Raw genomic sequence first — 19,974 nt, 5'->3', positions numbered from 1 at the left:
TATCAGACAAACAATAAATTCTGTGCATCAGGGTTCGACAAGAACTGTTTTTACAGCAAGACCAACGGACCAGCTCCTCTTAAAATGTACTAGCCCGAATCTGATGTCTACTTGACCATAAATAACATATCAAATAAACACAATTGTGTCATGTAACTGTTTAATCATGATTTGCCAGTAAATAACCAGTGAACACCAGAAAGTTATTTTGATGCATATCGTAGAACGATAAAATAAAACAAATTTCTCACTTTCATATTTTTGCTTACGGCATGTCTTTTATGTTGTGTAGACAGATTATGGCTTTTAAGTGCATCAATTTGAAAATTATCTGTTCCTTCTTCAAACCGACCGACCCTTCATATGCTTTGCCTGGGATGCGTCAAATTCAAGCCATGGGAACTTGATTTTTCATTAAGGATAAAATTGACGTTTTCATTTTCCTTCATATTTACATTTCCTGTCAGTTTTACCTTCGGATTCTTCTTTATTTACTGATTTGTCGGTCGAAAATCCAAAGGTGAACACAGTTATTCTTAACATTACATTCTCGCGTCTGCTACCCGAAAATGTTTACATTGTCGATACCGATTTTCAATAGAAGTTGTAGAAACATGCTGTAAAGTTATACGATGCTGCAGAAAATCATTAATATTCATGACAACTTGACCAATGGAAACAAGTTATTTCTGCGGGAAGCTCGCCTTCGCATCTAAAAATAGCGATGAATCATGTGAATGCTCCGCATTTATTTATATACACCAGTTTTGTTCTGATGTAAATAAAGAATACGAGAGTAATTTTACACGTTATGAAAATAGGTTTTCATAGCAGTTAGTTATAGTTATATGAATCAGTATAGATTTTTTATGTACTACCAGTCAGACAAGCTTACCCTCAGTTTTACTAGCCCGACCACCGATCTTACTAGACAATGTCTGTCGGACATGCCTTAGTGTCGAACCCTGTGCATGGACATAATACCAGAATGGTGAGTTCAACAGTATTCAAAGAATATATACCGTAATAACTCTATGTTTTCGCACACTCTAAGTTTTAGGACACCCCTTTTTTTAGCAAAAATAACTATTTTTCGTGACTCTTAATTTTTGGACACACTAGTTTTCGTCCATAATTAACGTCTCTAAGTTTTCGGACAGTATGTTTTACAGCGCTATTTTACCAAATTTTGGTCCTGTTTTTGATATCTAATGACACTTCGATCATGGGGTTTTACAACCAGATTAACATCATAAAACATGGCAGGTGCATGCCTGAGGGCAACCGACCATTTCATTTGTGTTGTTGGGTAAAAAACCATGTAAACCGGTATTAAACAATGGTTTCGCCCGATAGCATAAGCGTTATGACAAGAACCAGGGGTAGTGCCAATTAACAGTTCATTTATCTAACGCAATGGTACTACCCCTGCTCTGTAAAATAACTGTGACAAATACTAAACGCTTCAAGTGTAATGCACCCTATAGCAAGTTTTACAAACAATGGAAGGTGTTTGACAACAACTATCGGAAATGAACCAACAACAAATTCATAGTTTGCTTTTTTTTGCGTTAATTACAGGTTAATACTAGCGAGTATCGGTACATAACATGCTCATCTTTGAACTCCTTGGTCAAAGTACAACCTTGTAGTAACTTTCTGTCAAATAAATTAAGCATTTAAAATCATTTAAAATGCATTGCAAACATATATAACTGTAATTTATACTATACGACATGATACTAGTATTTTACAAGCGCATGCTATTACCGGTTGTCGTTGATACAATTGACGCTTTTTTCTGATACTTCAATTTTCCACTCTTAGTTTTTGGACACCTGTATTTTGTGAATGATTTTCGTATCTAAGTTTTCGGACACGAAATAAATTAATTATTTTTAAGTGTCCGAAAAACATAGAGTAATTACGGTATGTAATAGTCAGATTCAGGCATTTAAATCTAAGTGATTATAATACAGAAACAAACACTACTTTATGAACATTGAATATATTTAATATATTGCTTTAAAAAAAATTAACATATAATTATATGTCAACAGCATGGCACAAATTAATCAGGAGCCATATTTTCCTCTCTTTATAAGACCTGTTCTTCAAGTTTTGTTTTGCTACTTCATAAAAGTAAAGTAATATGCCTGACAAGTCGGTAGTTTTGAAATACAAATTTGGAAGTCTGCAACACAGCTTACAAAGCTAGCAGTTGTCAAATAAACATGGCTAATACTGAATTGAACATTTACTAAGATTAATTGACTAGCCCAAGCCAAGAGATTAATTATGCTTTTGATACGGGGCCAGTCCCTAGTTTGCAAATAACAATAGGATTTAAAAACTTGTGTGTTCCTGGAATGCATTGTGGTAGAAGTTAATCAAAAAGTGATACATGTATTACATTTTGATAACAGCTGACTCAATTATTGGAAAAACATCATAATTAAATTAAGTTTATATTATTTTATAAGTGCTTTATTACAATACATCGGTTTATTGAAAGAGATTCTTTCCCCTTTTTTTTTCTTCCCAAATAAAATCTGAACAAATTAAGGTGAATACTGCATTTTTATCCAGAGCATTTGCTGACTAATTGCCCTAAAATTGTCCAGATTATCTGTATTATCACTGTCTGGATAAGCAGCAACTGTAAGTCCTGACGTGTGGTATTAATTTTTGTCACACCTGAAGAATGAGTTTCCATGAACCAGTGGATCATTTATTTATTTTTAAGATGATCTGAGCACAAAATGCTCTTAGTTTAAGCCTTTGTGAATGCTCGTCATGGGTGTGCATACATCAACTTTTAATTTAAACACTTGTTATCATTATTCACTTCCTGTTTTGCACAAATTGAAACTTTACAGGGCCCTCATTTTGCACTTTTTACCGCAGAATATCGGCGGCTTCCCCCATGAAAAAAGTATACTTTTTCCCCCTATTTCAGCTAAAAATTCCCTTTTTTTAAAAACATATGTTGCCAGCTGGTATCTTGCTACTAACCTTTGATTAAATGTATATTTATGTGAATCTTATTAAAATATAGCAATTTTAGGTGTTGAATGGTTGGTGAAAAGATCTAAAATTCCCATTTTCGCCCAAAACAACGCGAAATTACCCCCTCTACGGGCTTCGGCCCCAATCCCCCAAAGTGTAGCAAGGGCCCTGCTTTATGAGGAATAGAATTTGACCAACCTAAAAAATATCATGTAATCTGTTTAGTTGCTGCAAATATAAAAAATAAATAAGGCTTGAGATACCAAGATTTGAAAAGTAGACAATAAATAGAGGATATTGGTTGGATTCGATGGATTATCAATTTTAATTCACGGGTGATCATAGAAAATATGTATTTTCTATGATCACTAGTGAATTAAAATCAATATTCCACACAATCCAACAATTTTTTTATTTTTTCTATTTTTTTTTTACCGTTTATATACATTGTTAAACAGTTTAACTAAAGAATTTCGCTGGGATAATGACGTCATTTTGTAAAAAAAATGACGTCTTTCACAGTCAAACAGTGAAATTATCAGTTTTAATTCACTGATATTTAACTATAAACCACCGGAAAGCATAAAATAAAACAGTATTATGATACTACAAGTCTCAGAGCTTTAATATTTGATTGTTTGGTGATTCATGTTGTGGGGTTCTACAAATTGTGATCCTTTTATTTTTCATTGGGTCAAACCTGAGATATATATCATTTATATTTAAAACATTTGCGTTTTACATTTATATTCACTTAATTCTTCATTTCATTAGTGTATCAGCACCGGTATACAAGTACTTGATTGTGTTGGAAATTAATGACGGTTTAAAAATATTCACAGATTGATACTGACTTCATTGCCCAATACCAAATGAATTATGGAGTGGCAGAGGAAGCTGGTGGAGAAACTGACAAGGAAAAACAGAACTATGAATATTATCAGGTACATTGTATAATAAACAGTGTATAAACCAAGTATCAAATCTAAAATTGGGTTATACAAAAACGTTTGTCTGAACATTATTGTGTTTCTTAAGCACCTCGTTTTGAGTAAGAATTATAAGATTGGGGTATGGTAGGCAGAGTCAAACAGATTGTGACCTGTCAATAACCTGAGTTTGCATTTACCAATCTAAATTATCTGTGTATTTGGGTTAAGGTTAAGGTTATGGTCAAGGTAACTCTTTTTAAAAATACAAAAATGGTTAGCTCAATAGCTTCAGTTCAGATTTACATATTGCCCAGAAACTTTGTGTTTAGGTAGTTTACATGCAGACTTATCTTGGGATTGTTTTTGGGGCACTGTTTATAAAAACTGTTTCTGCATAATACTTTGAGTTTGGATGGAGGATCTGAACTGAAATGTCATGGTAGCTTTTCATGCAAACCAAGCTTTTGATGTATTAAGTAAAGGTCATGATAAAAAATAGAACAACTGATACCTGCTCAATAACATGAGTTTTGATTTGTGTATTGTACTTGAGGTGTATGTGTTTGTAGTTGACATTTGAGGTTGCATTTGAGGACAGACAGTTTTAGGTTACACTCATTTTAACTAAAAATAAAAAACAATTTATGCTCAATAACTTAAATTAGGAAAGCAGTATTATGCATTTTTAGCTCATCTATTTTTTTTTTTTTAAATTATGAGCTATTGTCATCACCTTGGCGTCAGCGTCCGGTTAAGTTTTGCGTTTAGGTCCACTTTTCTCATAAAGTATCGATGCTATTGCATTCAAACATGGTACACTTACTTACTATCATGAGGGGACTGGGCAGGCAAAGTTAGATAACTCTGGCGTGCATTTTGACAGAATTATGTGCCCTTTTTATACTTAAAAAATTTAAAATTTTGGTTAAGTTTTGTGTTTAGGTCCATTTTATTCCTTAAGTATCAAAGCTATTCCTTTCATACTTGCAACACTTACTAACTATTATAAGGGGACTGTGCAAGCAAAGTTATGTAACTCTGACTGGCATTTTGACAGAATTATGCGCCCTTTTTATACTTAAAAAATTGAAAATTTGGTTAAGTTTTGTGTTAAGGTCCATTTAATTCCTAAAGTATCAAAGCTATTGCTTTCATACTTGCAACACTTACTAACTATCATAAGGGAACTGGGCAGGCAAAGTTATGTAACTCTGACTGGCATTTTGACAGAATTATGTGCCCTTTTTATACTTAGAAAATTAAAAATTTGGTTAAGTTTTGTGTTTAGGTCCATTTTATTCCTAAAGTATCAAAGCTATTGTTTTCATACTTGTAACACTTACTAACTATCATAAGGGAACTGTGCAGGCAAAGTTATGTAACTCTGACTGGCATTTTGACGGAATTATGGGCCCTTTATACTTAGAAAATTGGAGATTTGGTTAAGTTTTGTGTTTGGTCCACTTTACCCCTAAAGTATCATAGATATTACTTTCATACTTGGAACACTCGCAAACTATCATAAGGGGACAGTAAGTTGCATAACTCTGGTTGTCATTTTTACGGAATTATGGCCCTTTTTTGACTAAGTAACTTTGTGTTTAGATCCACTTAACTTCTAAATTATCAAGGCTATTGCTTTCAAACTTCAAATTCTTTCATGCTATCATGAGGGTACTGTACCTGTCAAGTTGAATTTTACCTTGACCTTTGAATGACCTTGACTCTCAAGGTCAAATTATTAAATATTGCTAAAATTGTGGTGCTGTTGTTAATGTTTAAATAGCTTACATGCAGACATAGATAGGATTGCACTATAAAAGGAAATAAAAAATACACAAATTCGTTGAATTGATATCCCTGGCAAAATTAAGTTTGTTTATATATGGGTGCAAATCCATGATATATGGTATAATGAAAAAATATATTAATGTGTTTTTATGCACTGCAATTCTTCTCGTTGATATATATAGGCCCATGCAGTTTCAAATTGAAATCTTGAAGCATATCCGAGATAAAGCCTTAAAATTTACCCGAAACAAAAACAACAAATGGCAATAACTTTAAGGAACTGTAGGGTTTATGTGCACGGCACTTCTCATTATTGATATCAATACACCCATCAAGTTTCATGTTGAAGTCTTGTACTGACAGTTACTTTGTATCTGATACATATCCCTGAAAAGATACATCTTAAAAAAAACACGGCAGTAACTCTTATTTAAGAATGTGCATGGCACTTTTCCTCATTAATATCTATACACCCATGAAGTGATATCTTATAAAGTTTCTTAAAAATATAGCCATTAAAAGTTTTGTAACAGACAGACGGACGGATGGATGGACGATGGACAAAGCCAATTCTATATCCTGCCCCCTTTGGCGGGGGGATGAAAATAAAATGGCATACAATGTTACATGACTGCATGCCATATTATCTCCCACAGAATTACTATGCGGCGGCCATGCGGGAGGAGCAGCTATTGTCATGGAAACCAAAGGAATCTGCCGAGGATGAGAGCCATGAGGAGACTGTGCAGAAGCTGGAGCATCTAGAGAACACCTGGCAGGCAGGGGGAGGTAAACTGAACATCTGGAAGGTAGGGGGGAGGTAAACTGAACATCTGGCAGGCAGGGGGGAGGAAAACTGAACATCTGGCAGGCAGGGGGTAGGTAAACTGAACATTTGGCAGGCAGGGGGAGGTAAACTGAACATCTGGCAGGTAGGGGGAGGTAAACTGAACATATGGCAGGCAGGGGAGGTAAACTAAACATCTATCAGGCAGGGGGAGGTAAACTGAACATCTGGCAGGCAGGGGGAGGTAAACTGAACACCTGGCAGACAGGGCAAGGTAAACTAAACACCTGGCAGGCAGGGCAAGATATACTGAACACCTGGCAGACAGGGCAAGGTATACTGAACACCTGGCAGACAGGGCAAGGTATACTGAACACCTGGCAGACAGGGCAAGGTATACTGAACACCTGGCAAGCAGGGCAAGGTATACTTAACACCTGGCAGACAGAGGGAGGTAAACTGAACATCTGGCAGGCAGGGGGAGGTAAACTGAACCTCCGGCAGGCAGGGGGAGGTATACTTAACACCTGGCTAGTAAGGCAAGGTATACTGAACACCTGGCTAGTAGGGCAAGGTATACTGAACACCTGGTGAGCAGGGCAAGGTATACTGAACACCTGGCAGGCAGGTCAAGGTATACTGAACACCTGGCGAGCAGGGCAATGTATACTGACCACCTGGCAGAAAGGGAAAGTTACCTTGAACACCAGGCAGGCAGGGAAAGTTAAACTGAACACCTGGCAGACAGGGCAAGATATACTGAACACCTGGCAAGCAGGGCAAGGTATACTGAACACCTGGCAGACAGGGGGAGGTTAACTGAACATTTGGCAGGCAGGGGAGGTAAACTGAACATCTGGCTGGCAGGGCAAGGTATACTGAACACCTGGCCGACAGGGCAAGGTATACTGAACTCCCGTCAAGCAACGCAAGGTATACTGAACACCTGGCAGACAGGGCAAGGTATACTGAACACCTGGCAGGCGGGACAAGGTAAACTAAGCACCTGGCTGGCAGGGCGATGTATACTAAACACCTGGCAGGGAGTTTTCTAAAGAGAAATCCGGTTTAGGCAGAAAGTGCTGAGGCTAATCGTGGATCACACTTTATGGACATTCATTAAGCCAGGTTTTACAAGACCGCAGCAAACTCATATTTTGTAAACTCTTGAAGTATAGAAGGGCTGGCTTGGAGTCTTAAACATTCTTAGGATTATTTTAAGAGTAACTTGATGAAGTAAATTCATATTTATGCCTCCTGCTTTATTATAAAGGGATCAGTGCGTCTGTATGTCTGCCCATAGACACAACATTGTGCGAATGCTTTCTCCTACAATTTACCTACAACATTTAAACTTGCAAGCATTCTATCTTATGATATGAATTTATACATGTGCATCACTGTTTCAGAATGGAATGGCCCTTTAGCTTTTGGCCAATAAAATTTGAAAATGCCAGAAGAAATTCAGTGCGCCTTTTGGGTCAACAATTAAACCGTTTGTCAGGCAATGTGACCGGTTTATTTCTGTAGAAATATGTATAGTCTTTTTAACGATCAAATCTACGGGTATTTTGTTTTTCTTCTTCACTGCTAATGGTCAGGTTTACACATACAGACGCTTATTCAACATAGAGATGCTTTCTAATCATACAGGCGCTCAGGAAGTAATGTTCATAATACTTTGCCTTTTATCATTCACTTATTTAACTTCAATGGAGTTCTCTATTTAAATATCCGCGGTTTAAAAAATTCTTGCGTAAAATAGCGGACAATTGTGTTTATGAAATTCTTAAACACATTTATTGTCCAGATTGACTATATTTTGGAAATTGTTTTTACCGGTATACTGAATTATGGGGTAATGAAAAGAATTGGAACGCGTATGTATCTAGCAATCAACACGTATTGTAGAGTTATATTTATGTTAGTATTGTATGGTAGGTTCTGGTTGAGATGTTTAAAAATGGCCACTTATTTTTTATTAACATATTTTGTATAATGCCAACTTGATGAATATTTTGACATTAGATGTTGGGGTTATCTTTGTTACAAGCTCTAGTTTTAAACTGATGAGTTTCTGTAGAGTTTTGATGTTTTTGTTGACAAAGAAAAGTTCTTAACTTCAAAATTAGAGTAAGTTTTATATGTTGGATTTAGATGAGTCCGAAGAAGAAATGTTGAAATACACAGATGAACAAAAGAAACAGTATAACGAGTACTGGTCATACTATTACGGCTCCGACTACCATGACTACTATGCTGACTGCATGGCCCAGTATGAGGCAGGGGCCAAAGGGGGAGGAGTCAACACTGAAATGGATGGAGTCATTCAAGAGACAAGCAGCACTCAAGTTGATGCTGACAAGAAGAAGAAGGCTAAGAAGAAAAGACCACCACCCAGAGATGAGGGTATGAGGACTAATTTTGTTAAGCTCACCTGAGCACAATATGTCCATGGTGAGCTTTTGTGTTAAACTTTTTACTGTCTTTTTTCCTCCAAACATGCATTGTCAATATTTGCTAAGTGAAAACTCCAGAGGCCATATTTATTGCCCAATCTTCATGAAACTTGGTCAGAACATTTGTCCTTGTGACATTTGGGTCCAGTTTGTAACTGGTCACGTGGGATTCTGTATTGTTATAATTACTTTGGCATTTAATGAGATTGTACCTGCTGGGCTTTTGTATCAGTGTCGCCATTTTTTAATCGTTTAATTTTTAAGTTAAAAACTAAGTTGCTTGATCAAATAACAGAAACAGCTTTTGACACTCTAGAGGCAACATTTGTAGCCCAATCTTCATGAAACTTTGTCAGAGAATTTGTCAAAATTATTCTTGTTTGTAACTGGTCACAATTGCTAAAAACGTAGGTAACTTAATGAAATTTAAGAAAAAACTTGTGAACACTTTAAAGGACACATTAATTTCCCAATATTTTTAAAAATTGGTCAGAACATTTGATGGAGTGATATATCGTCAAGTTAGAACCTGATTCATTTGAGGTAAAATTAAAAACTAGCTTATTAAATAGAATTTTTGACTCATAACATTTTTCCAAATAGTTCTAGGCTGAGTTTGAAACTGGGTCACATGGGGTTCAACATATGTAACTAGGTCAAATGAAAGAAAAAACTTGTGAACACTCTACAGGCCACATTAATTGCCCAATCTTCATGAAACTTAGTCAAAATATTATTATATATATATATATATATATATATAAATTAATAAATATATATATATATATAATATATATATATATATATATATATATATATATATATATTTTTTTTTTTATTTTTTTTTCATATATACATCCCGATGTTAACTTGACTGAGCTCACAACTGGAAAGACACTCAGAAACTAAATGTGTGTATGCTTTTGTTAGCCATTAATCTTTTCATCAGTTGTGTTTTCTCTGCCCAGGTTGGTTTGACGTCAATGATGAACACAATACAAATGTCTATGTATCAGGATTGCCGTTCGACATCACACAGGAGGAGTTCAAGGGTAGGATAATAGCTCTGTAGACGTTTGTTTTTGTTCTCTAAACTCTTTCAGTGCTGGAACCGTATTGTTAAGGCCTTTGCAAACAGTTTGGATCAAGATGAGACGCCACAGAACGTGGTGTCTCATCAGGATCCAAACTGTTTGCGATTCTGATAGTATTCTTTGAAAAACAAATCAAAGAAAAAACTAATTTTAGAAATTCAGCAGACGACATTTTAGCAGACAACAAATTTCCTAGCATGCAAAGGGTTAACAGAACACTTTGCTACAAGTTATCCTACAGTTTAAATACTTTGTAAATGAAACTTAACAATATAATGTTAAGTGTGTTTACTTAACAATATAACAATATATGTGTGAACTTAACAATGTAACGATATGTATGTATTCTTAACAATATAATGATATATGTGAATATTTAACAAGATAAGGATATGTGTATACATAAAAAAGTAAGGATATATGTGTATACTTAACAATTTAAAGATAGGTGTGTATACTTAGCAATAATCACGTCACAATATATGTCTATACCTACCAAAGAAACAATATATTTGAATGGTTAATATTAAAACAATTTAGGTATATATTGATAGTTTTGCATGAAGACAGTACTCTTCTACCATAAAGAGATTGTAAAACATATACAAACACAATTGGTCTCATTATTTGTTTTTCGGTCCAAGTTAATATTACTAAAAAAGTCAAGTGGAAGTTTTACATCATATAATTACTTTGTATTACCCTTTGCCTTGAAAAACATCCATCAGACAATTTTTATTATGGATTTAGTGGTTAAAACAAACAAAAATACTTATTCCTGGACTATTTGTTTTACATCTGATTTTTCTAGGTTATAAATATTTGTAAACACATTAAGACGGTTGAAATTGCCCAACTAAAATATAGCTTGTTTAAGACATACATGCTATATCACATTCACTATATTTACACTTGCGTATTGTAACATAGATCTACACATTCTGCTCAACATGAAACATGTAACAGTTTGAAACATAGAAATCATATGCTTACATTGTGTTTATATTTTAGAGGCATTCTGGGAAATCTGGGCTTTATCCACTTGCATAAAGTGTTGTCCCAGATAAACCTGTGAAGTCTGCTCAGGCTGATTCGGAACAACACTTAGCGCTTTTGAATTATTTTTATGCCCCCGGATCGAATGATCGGGGGTTAATTGTTTTTGGCCTGTCTGTCTGTCTGTCATTCTGTCTGTTATTCTGTCTGTCATTTTGTCCCAAAACTTTAACCTAAAACTTTAACCTTGGTTAAAGTTTTGCAATATTGAATAACTTTTGCAATATTGAAGATAGCAACTTGATAGTTGGCATGCATTTGTATCTCAAGGAGCTTCACATTTTGAGTGGTGAAAGCTCAAGGTAATCCTCCAAGGTCAAAGGTCAAATTTATGGCTTCAAAGTGGTGCAATAGGGGGCATTGTGTTTCTGACAATCACATCTCTTGTTTTTGTGACGTTTCCAAACATGCCACATTTGTTTGTTATTTTTCTTGTTTAGTAAAAATGCAATGGGATAAATAGAATACTAGGATTTATTGAATAGAGAGAAGTTTATGTTGCTCCTGGCATTCTAAGCATCGCAGTATAAACTTCTCTCTATTCAACGCTCACCTTGTATTCTCTATGTACATCGAACACACTGTCATTGAAACATGCTTTCTTGTAATACTCTCTTGTTAATATGAGCTTCATTCTGTGGAAACTGGTGGGGGGGGGGGGGGGTTTGTGCATGTCTGCACAGGCTGACCAGAGACAACACTTTCCACCCGAAATGGATTTAGGCAGAAAGTGTTGCCTCTGATTAGCCTGTTGGCACTGTAAAGGCTAAACTGGCATGACACTTTACGCACATACATTGACCCCAGTTTCCCCAGAATGTGGCTAATTGTAAATCACCATGCTTTATTTGCCTGTCACATCCAGAAATGATGACCAAGTACGGCTTGGTTATGTACGACCCCCGCAGCAAACAGCCGAAACTGAAGCTATACCTTGATGAGAACGGACAGCCCAAGGGAGATGGCCGCTGTTGCTTCATTAAGGTCAATAAGTTTAAACCTATTTATTTAAGCTGGATTGCATCAAAGACATATGGCTGATTGAAAGGCTATTGAGTCCAATTCCTGGGTAGAACCAGCAGTGGGAATCAAACCTATCACCTCCCGGTCGCTAGGCAGTCATCAAATACACTATGTCATGGCGACCTCAAATAATAATTTATAATTGGGTTAATCAAAGCAGGTTAATCCATGTCCTTCCAAAATGGTAAAATAGTAGCTGTGATTAAAACTTACCTCTTTTTATCATGGTAAAATCATGTTTATCTGTATATGTATCATATTGTGATATGCGTGTCAATAGAACGTTAAAAATATCTTGCTTCAGGATTATTTTTGTAATTCTTTCGTCGATTGAAAACCATTTGTTTTACAATAATGGTGATTGTCTAGTAATAATTCAAAGTAACAATGTGAAATTTACACAGTCTGCACAGGCTGAACAAGGATGACACTGTCCGCTTTTCTGTAATTTTTCTTGTACATGAAGTCTATTTCAAGCGAAAAAATAGTCAAGGCAGAAAGTCTTGTCCCTGATCAGCCTGTGCTGGCTGAACAATTAACTATTATCGCACACGCATTAAGCCCTATTTTCTCAGAACAAGGCTCATACCTCTCAACCCTATTGAAATACTTACAGAAAGAGTCCGTGGATCTCATACTTAACCTGCTTGACGGGGCCGACTATAGGGGCCACACAATAGCAGTGCAGAGGGCCCAGTTCACCATGAAGGGGAACTATGACCCCACAAAGAAAAAGAAGAAACTGTCCAACAGGGAGAAGAACAAGTTGAAAGAAAGACAGGCAAAGTATGTGACTTATTGGTGTCAATATGCTCTGAATTTTTACTACAGCTTAATACCTTATATAATATTTACAAACAGGAAATAACACTTAAAATTGTACAGTTTTGGCAATTGTATATATTTTTAACCAGGTTTTTAACCAGGTTTTCCGAAGGAAAAAACTGGTTATTAGATTGGCGAATGCGGGCGGGCTGGCTGGCTGGCTGGCGGGCTGGCTGGCTGGCGGGCTGGCGGAACAAGCTTGTCCGGGCCATAACTATGTCGTTCATTGTCAGATTTTAAAATCATTTGGCACATTTGTTCACCATCATTGGACGGTGTGTCGCGCGAAATAATTACGTCGATATCTCCAAGGTCAAGGTCACACTTTGAGTTCAAAGGTCAAAAATGGCCATAAATGAGCTTGTCCGAGCCATAACTATGTCGTTCATTGTCAGATTTTAAAATCATTTGGCACATTTGTTCACCATCATTTGACGGTGTGTCGCGCAAAATAATTACGTCGATATCTCCAAGGTCAAGGTCACACTTTGAGTTCAAAGGTCAAAAATGGCCATAAATGTCCCTTGAGATATAACCTTCATATTTGGTATGCATGTGTATATGGACAAGGCCTTTCCATACGCACAACAATTTTGACCCCTGTGACCTTGACCTTGAAGTAGGGGTCTGCGTTTAGGTTTCAAAAATTTGCGTTTAGGTTTCGAAAAATGCTCTTAACTTCTATGTCCCTTGAGATATAACCTTCATATTTGGTATGCATGTGTATATGGACAACGCCTTTCCATACGCACACAAATTTTGACCGTCCGTCCGTCCGTCCGTGTGTCCGTCCGAAAACTTTAACGTTGCTCATAACTTTTGCAATATTGAAGATAGCAACTTGATATTTACCATGCATGTGTATCTTATGAAGCTGCACATTTATAGTGGTGAAAGGTCAAGGTCATCCTTCATGGTCAAAGGTCAAAAAAAATAAATTCATGTGCATATCTCCAATGTCAAGGTCGCCACGACTAAAAATAGATTTATTTTAAAACAAACTTACAAAGGGGGTTAATTTTCTTTGTTCATTTCAAAAGTTCAGTTTGAGTTGTCTCCCTTTATCAGATTTTTTTTCACAATGAAAAACCTGGTTTTGTGACAATTTTGTCCCTTGTCTGCATTTTGTACTTGTGTATTTTTCAGATTAGCCTGTGCAATGCGCACAGGCAAATCAGGGATCAACTTTTTCCTCTAGACCCGGCTTTCCTTTAAAAGAGACTTTCTTTTAAGGATCAATTCCATTAAAGCGGGAAGTGTTGTCCCTGATAAGACTGCACAGGCTAATCTGGAAAGACACTTTACGTACATGCATTATATAGTATTTCCAGAACCGGGCTCATTTATATGTTAGCTGTGTTCAATCCCTTTCAATTATTGTGATTATGATTCTAATACATAATCTTTCAGATTGTTTGACTGGCGCCCAGACAAGCCTCGAGGGGCAAGAGAGAAGCATGAAAAGGTGGTCATACTGAAGAATGTCTTTGACCCCAGCCAGTTTGAGGTAGGTCACCAGTAACTAGGCTAGGAAAGCATGTTTAAACAAGAAACGTGTTTGTCAGAAACACTATGTCCCCTTCTGCGCTGCTTTGATTTAGTTTTTTTGACCTTTGACCTTGAAGGATGACCTTGACCTTTCACCACTCAAAATGTGCAGCTCCATGAGATACATATGCATGCCAAATATCAAGTTGCTATCTTCAATATTGCAAAAGTACTTGCAAATGTTAAAGTTTGCGCAAACCAACAGACCAACCAACCAACAGACAGGGCAAAAACAATATGTCCCCCACTATAGTTGTGGGGGACATAAAAAATAATGAGCCTTTTTCAAGGAAAACTTGGCTTACTGTTTGTGGGTAAATTGCCAGCCAAGATTAGCCAGTGCAGACACTAATCTGAATTTCCGGTGCGTACTGCAAAGGCAAATTAGGGATGAAACTACAGGCAAATGCATGAAGCAAAGTTTTCCAGAATGCAACTCATAGATTTTTCATGAAATGAAAAATAACATTTGCAGACTGTTAAGAGAAATGGGCTAATTAAACAATGCTTAAGATTAGAATTATTCAGTTCAATTATAAACCTATTTTCATAAAAAGTAGATCTTCTCTAAATGTGTCTGTAAAGAAAAAGAGGAAAAAAAGGAAATCCTTTTCTAGTTGGTTTGAGTCTTGGAAATAATACCACAACTGGTGTTTTTATTTTTCATATTAAAATTGTGAGCAACAAATAGAGGATATTTGTTCATGTCAGTGTAAGATCGTTTGTTATTTCACGATAGATATTTCTTTTATTCCCCTTTTTCAAGAAAATAATTAACAGCTGTTTCCGTTTCGCTGAAAAGTTACCCTTTCTCCCCTGGCTTTCCTCGATACATTTCAATACACATCATTAGTATTTGCATCATCCTCCGCCGAAAGAAAAAGTCCAATATTTGATGGTTTACAAGTAAACAAAGCTAAAAGGTTTTAACATTTTAAGGATCTTGCTTAAAATAAGCAAACAAAGATTTCTAAGATTAGAGAAAATAGAAAAATGTGTTTTGTGTCATTGTAATTTCTAAATACATGTTCATGTCTACTTTGAATTTTTATATGGCGATTGTCAGAAGAAAAAAATCGATAAGCTGATAAACAATACTGACTAATACTGTATATCTAAAATTGCAAACTGTGCTGTTTGTTGACTGCAGGATGACCCAGTGAAGATCCAGACCCTGAAATCAAACATCCAGACCGAGTGTGGGAAGTACGGAGACGTGAAGAAAGTGGTCGTGTATGATGTAAGTACTCGATAATAGCGTGTTGAAATTATTTAACTGAATATAGGTGCATCTTTAACAATGTAGTGCCATGTTTTTAATGCCCGGGGTGGAGTGGCATATAGCAGTCACACTGTCCGTCTGTCTGCATTCCGTTTTCTGGAAGTTTTTTTATGCAAGGCTTTTGATATTGAGCTGATTTTTTGGTATGTAAATCAACCTACATGACCTACAGATGAAGCGTAAAATTCCTTCCAGTCTGTTGATTTTTGACGAAGATACAGGCCTTTTACTGATTTAAATTTTTGTCAAGGAAAGTAGTTAGCTTTAAAGGGAGGTAATTTTATTTATCAGTTGGCAGCTACAAGATCTATTTTTGACATGCAAAGTAATATTTTTATGCCCCTGAAGGAGGGCATATAGTGATCGGCCCGTCCGTCTGTCTGTCTTTCCGTCACACTTTGCATTTAGGTTTCGCATTTAGGTTTCGAAAAATGCTCATAACTCCCTTCACATAGCAACTTGATATTTGGAATGCATGTGTATCTCATGGAGCCTCTAATTTTAAGTGGTGAAAGGTCAAGGTCATCCTTAAAGGTCAAAGGTAAAAAAACATGTATCAAAGCAGCGCAGAAGGGGGCATTGTGTTTCTGACAAACACATCTCTTGTTTTAGGGATATAATCCAAGGTAGAAGCTTCTATAAATAGAAAGTAAAAGGCATAGAGATTTTAGACAAAAGTCGAAATAGAAATTTTCAGGATGTTTTTTATGCAACGCTTTCAGATATTGAGCTGATTTTTAGTTTGTCAATCTACCTACATAAGCTACAGATGAAGTGTGAAATTCATTCCAGTCTGTTGATTTTTGGCAAAGTTATGGGCCTTAGACTTGGCTTTGTGCTTTCAGATAATGAGCTGATTTTTGGTATGTTTGTCTACCTACATTACCTACAGATGAAGCGTGAAATTTCTTCTGCTCCATTGATTTTTGGCAAAGTTATGGGCTGGGACCTTCTCATTTTCTGTGTAGTAATTTGTTTACCCCTACCGGTTTCACGGGAGGGTACTTATGGTTTGCGCTCTGTGTATCCATCAGTCCGTCAGTCTGTCACACTTTTCTGGATCCTGCAATAACTTGAAAAGTTCTACATATTTTTTCATGAAACTTGAAACATGGACAGATGGCAATATGAAGATTATGCAAGTCATTTAATTTAGTCCCTACGTAAAGAATTCTGGTTGCTTTGGCAATAATTAGACTAGAAATACTGCTGAAAATAGTGGATCCTGCACACTTTTCTGGATCCTGCATGAAACTTGAAACATGGATAGATGGCAATATGGACATTATGCGCGTCATTTCATTATCTTCCTACATCAAAAAATTTGGTTGCTATGGCAACAAATAAAAAATATATATTTCTGACAATGGTGGAGTCGGTAGGGGACATATATTGCTTGGCCATAGTCTTGTTCTGGATGTTGTTTAGGGAAACACTTTCAGATATTGAGCTGATTTTTGGTATGTGAGTCAACTTCGTTACCTTCAAATGAAGTGTGAAATTAATTTCCGTCAAATGATTTTTTTGCGAAGTAATGGGCTTTGGACTTCGAAATTTTCTCTATAATAACCGTTTTCCAGAAAAAATTTTTTCGCAATGCTTTCAAATATTGAGCTTACCTACATGATTTACAGATGAAGTTGGAAATTCATTCCAATTAATTAATTTTTGGCTAAGTAATGACCCTTGGAGCCATTATCTGTGTTATAACCTTTCTGGAGGTTTTTATGCAAAACTTTCAGATATTGAGCTAATTTTGGGTATTTTAGACTAGTCTACCTACATGACTTGAAGTGTGAGTTTCAGTTTAGTCCATTGAATTTTGGCTAAGTTATGGGCCTTGTTTTCTCTGAATTAGCTGCTGTAGGGGGCCTTTGTGTTACACAAACACAGCTCTTGTTTAGTTTGTATTGGTGATCATATCAAAATGAAAAAATGAAACTCAATGAAATGGAAGTAAAAATGGAAGTTATTTTTTGTTGCCCTCTGCTATTTTTTTTTTTATATATTTTAATGGAATTTCAAGGTCAGACTTTGAGGTCTAAAGTTTAATTTTGCCATAAAATGCTTGTCCAGACTGTTACGTTTTCTTTCAAAATGCAGTTAAAAAAAGTTTTCTACAAATGACTATATGAAAAAATGCATCATATTAGTTGTAACAGGTGTCTTTCTACTTCAAAGGTGAAGGTCACAGTTAGATTCCAAAAGTCATAATAAATAAAAGAAACAGCTTGTTTGGTCTGTGATGTTTTCATTCATTATGCAATTTTATAATAACTTACGACACATTTCCAACATGAGTCCTGTGTAACATCGTTTTTTTTCTACCTCAAAGGTCAGGGTCACAGTTAAGGTTAAAGGTAACATTTTTAAGATAACACATCTTTTCCAAACTATAAAGTCATCATTCATCATGCAAATTAAAAAAATAAATGTGTCATGTGTAATTACCCTCTACAAACCCCAAAGGTTAAGGTCACATTTTAAGGTAAAATGTACCATTGGCCTGAAAACAGATTACCCAGGCTTTAACATTCTCATTCATCATGCAATTAAAAACTTGTGTACCTCAAATGTTCATTATGTGAATATGACTGTTTCCAATCCCAAAGGTCAAGGGCAGACTTCCTGTAAGACTATCAGAGGTCAAATCTCAGCATAATACTGTGGGTACACAGCGCAAATGTATCATTCATCACACAATGTAGCGCATTTCAAATGATTCCCATAGGAAGATGTGCTGTTGAATAACTACACAGGCTTGATTGAGATTGTGCTTGACATGTAGGCTTCTTGTTTATGTGTAATGTTGTGTTGTTTATATTGTAATGTTGGTCAACTGCCTTAAAAAAAAGTTCAGGGAGGTTAACAATATTTTTCTCTTGATAATGTCTCTGAATTTTATTTTTCTTTTATTTTATTTGTGTAATGATACAAATTTTATACTCTTAGTTTCATTTAAATACATCCCATTTCAAGACATGTTCTATGAATATAAATGACAGGGCTGTGTCTGATAAACCTTTTCTGGCATGTGAAGCAAATGTTTACAAGACAAGACAAGAGTTTCCTTCTTTACAATCTTTGAAGTTATTTAGAAGTTGGAAAATATCAAAATGCGGGTTTGATTTTGTTAAATGCACTGTCTATAATCTTACATAAAACTGCTCAATGTTACATGGCGTAGTGGATATATTGTCCGCAAACGTGAGTTCCAGGTTTCGATCCCCACTTTGGAAGAGTTATTTAGAGCCCCAAAATACACCAAGTACTGTTTCTACCCAGCAAATGGACTAGAGACAGTTTCAAGAAGCCTTTGGAAGTCAATGAAATTGAGCTAATAAATACAGTTTTACTGTTTCCAGAGACACGAGGATGGTGTGGTCCAGGTGCACTTTTCGGAAGCAGAGGAGGCTGACATGTGTGTGGAGTACATGAACCAGCGCTTCCTGGCGCTGCGGCGCCTCCTGGCTGCCACCTGGGACGGCAAGACCAAGTACGAGGTGCTCGAGTCTGAGGCTGAGAGGGAGGAGAGGATAAAGAAGTGGGCAGAGTTTCTGGAGACGGGTGGGGAGGGCGGAGTTAAAGCGGCAGCTGGGAATGGTGCAGTTGGGGGCGAAGTTACTGGGGTTACTGAATCAGGCAGTAGTTCAACTAATGTTGGCGATGGTGTTAATAAACACTCGGAAGGAGATGGTACTGTTTCTAGTGGGAATGGAGTGTCTTTGGATGCTGAAAACAGTGCAAGTGCTGATGCTTTACCAGAAACTGATGGTGGTGCTTCTACTGCCACTGGTTCTGATGATTACATCACCTCTACAGGAACAGATACTGATATGATTATCAGTGCTGAAACTGCACTAGATGTGGGTGGTTCGGCTGAGGTTGAAGTTGATTTACAGAGTGAAGCTCTAGACTCTATGTCTGATAGAGATGCAAACGCAGGGGATCAAGAGAATGATATGGATCAGGTGACTAGTACAACGGCAAACCTGGATAATTACAATAGCAGTGAGAATGTGGAAAACAGCACATAAAATCTTAAATGTGTTGTTTGGAATTCTATTGAGAGCTTCAGTACCTGACAATGAAATTTCACGTTATGCAGTGTGTTTAATGGTAATACTTGCTATGTTTTGGAAGTAAAAGAATTATTGAATGATGAGAA

At 36.3% G+C, this 19,974-nt stretch overlaps 1 protein-coding gene across 1 annotated transcript in view; it reads left to right on the top strand.

Annotated features, from left to right (window-relative positions):
• LOC127850290 (HIV Tat-specific factor 1-like) overlaps window positions 1–19,974 on the top strand; it is a 20,507-nt gene extending 533 nt beyond the window's left edge. Inside the window, exons 3-11 of the mRNA XM_052383228.1 lie at window positions 3,852–3,953; window positions 6,389–6,521; window positions 8,677–8,928; window positions 9,947–10,030; window positions 11,994–12,112; window positions 12,768–12,937; window positions 14,387–14,483; window positions 15,675–15,764; window positions 19,172–19,974. Of these exons, the coding sequence (XP_052239188.1) occupies window positions 3,852–3,953; window positions 6,389–6,521; window positions 8,677–8,928; window positions 9,947–10,030; window positions 11,994–12,112; window positions 12,768–12,937; window positions 14,387–14,483; window positions 15,675–15,764; window positions 19,172–19,843 (1,719 nt within the window). The 3' untranslated portion in view covers window positions 19,844–19,974. The remainder of the gene's footprint in view (window positions 1–3,851; window positions 3,954–6,388; window positions 6,522–8,676; window positions 8,929–9,946; window positions 10,031–11,993; window positions 12,113–12,767; window positions 12,938–14,386; window positions 14,484–15,674; window positions 15,765–19,171) is intronic.

This window comes from Dreissena polymorpha, chromosome 11 (assembly GCF_020536995.1).
Source record: "Dreissena polymorpha isolate Duluth1 chromosome 11, UMN_Dpol_1.0, whole genome shotgun sequence".
In the NCBI taxonomy this organism is placed as follows: Eukaryota; Metazoa; Mollusca; class Bivalvia; order Myida; family Dreissenidae; genus Dreissena; species Dreissena polymorpha.
The sequence above is the reverse complement of the archived record's forward strand: the minus strand, read 5'-3'. Positions and strand labels throughout refer to the sequence as shown.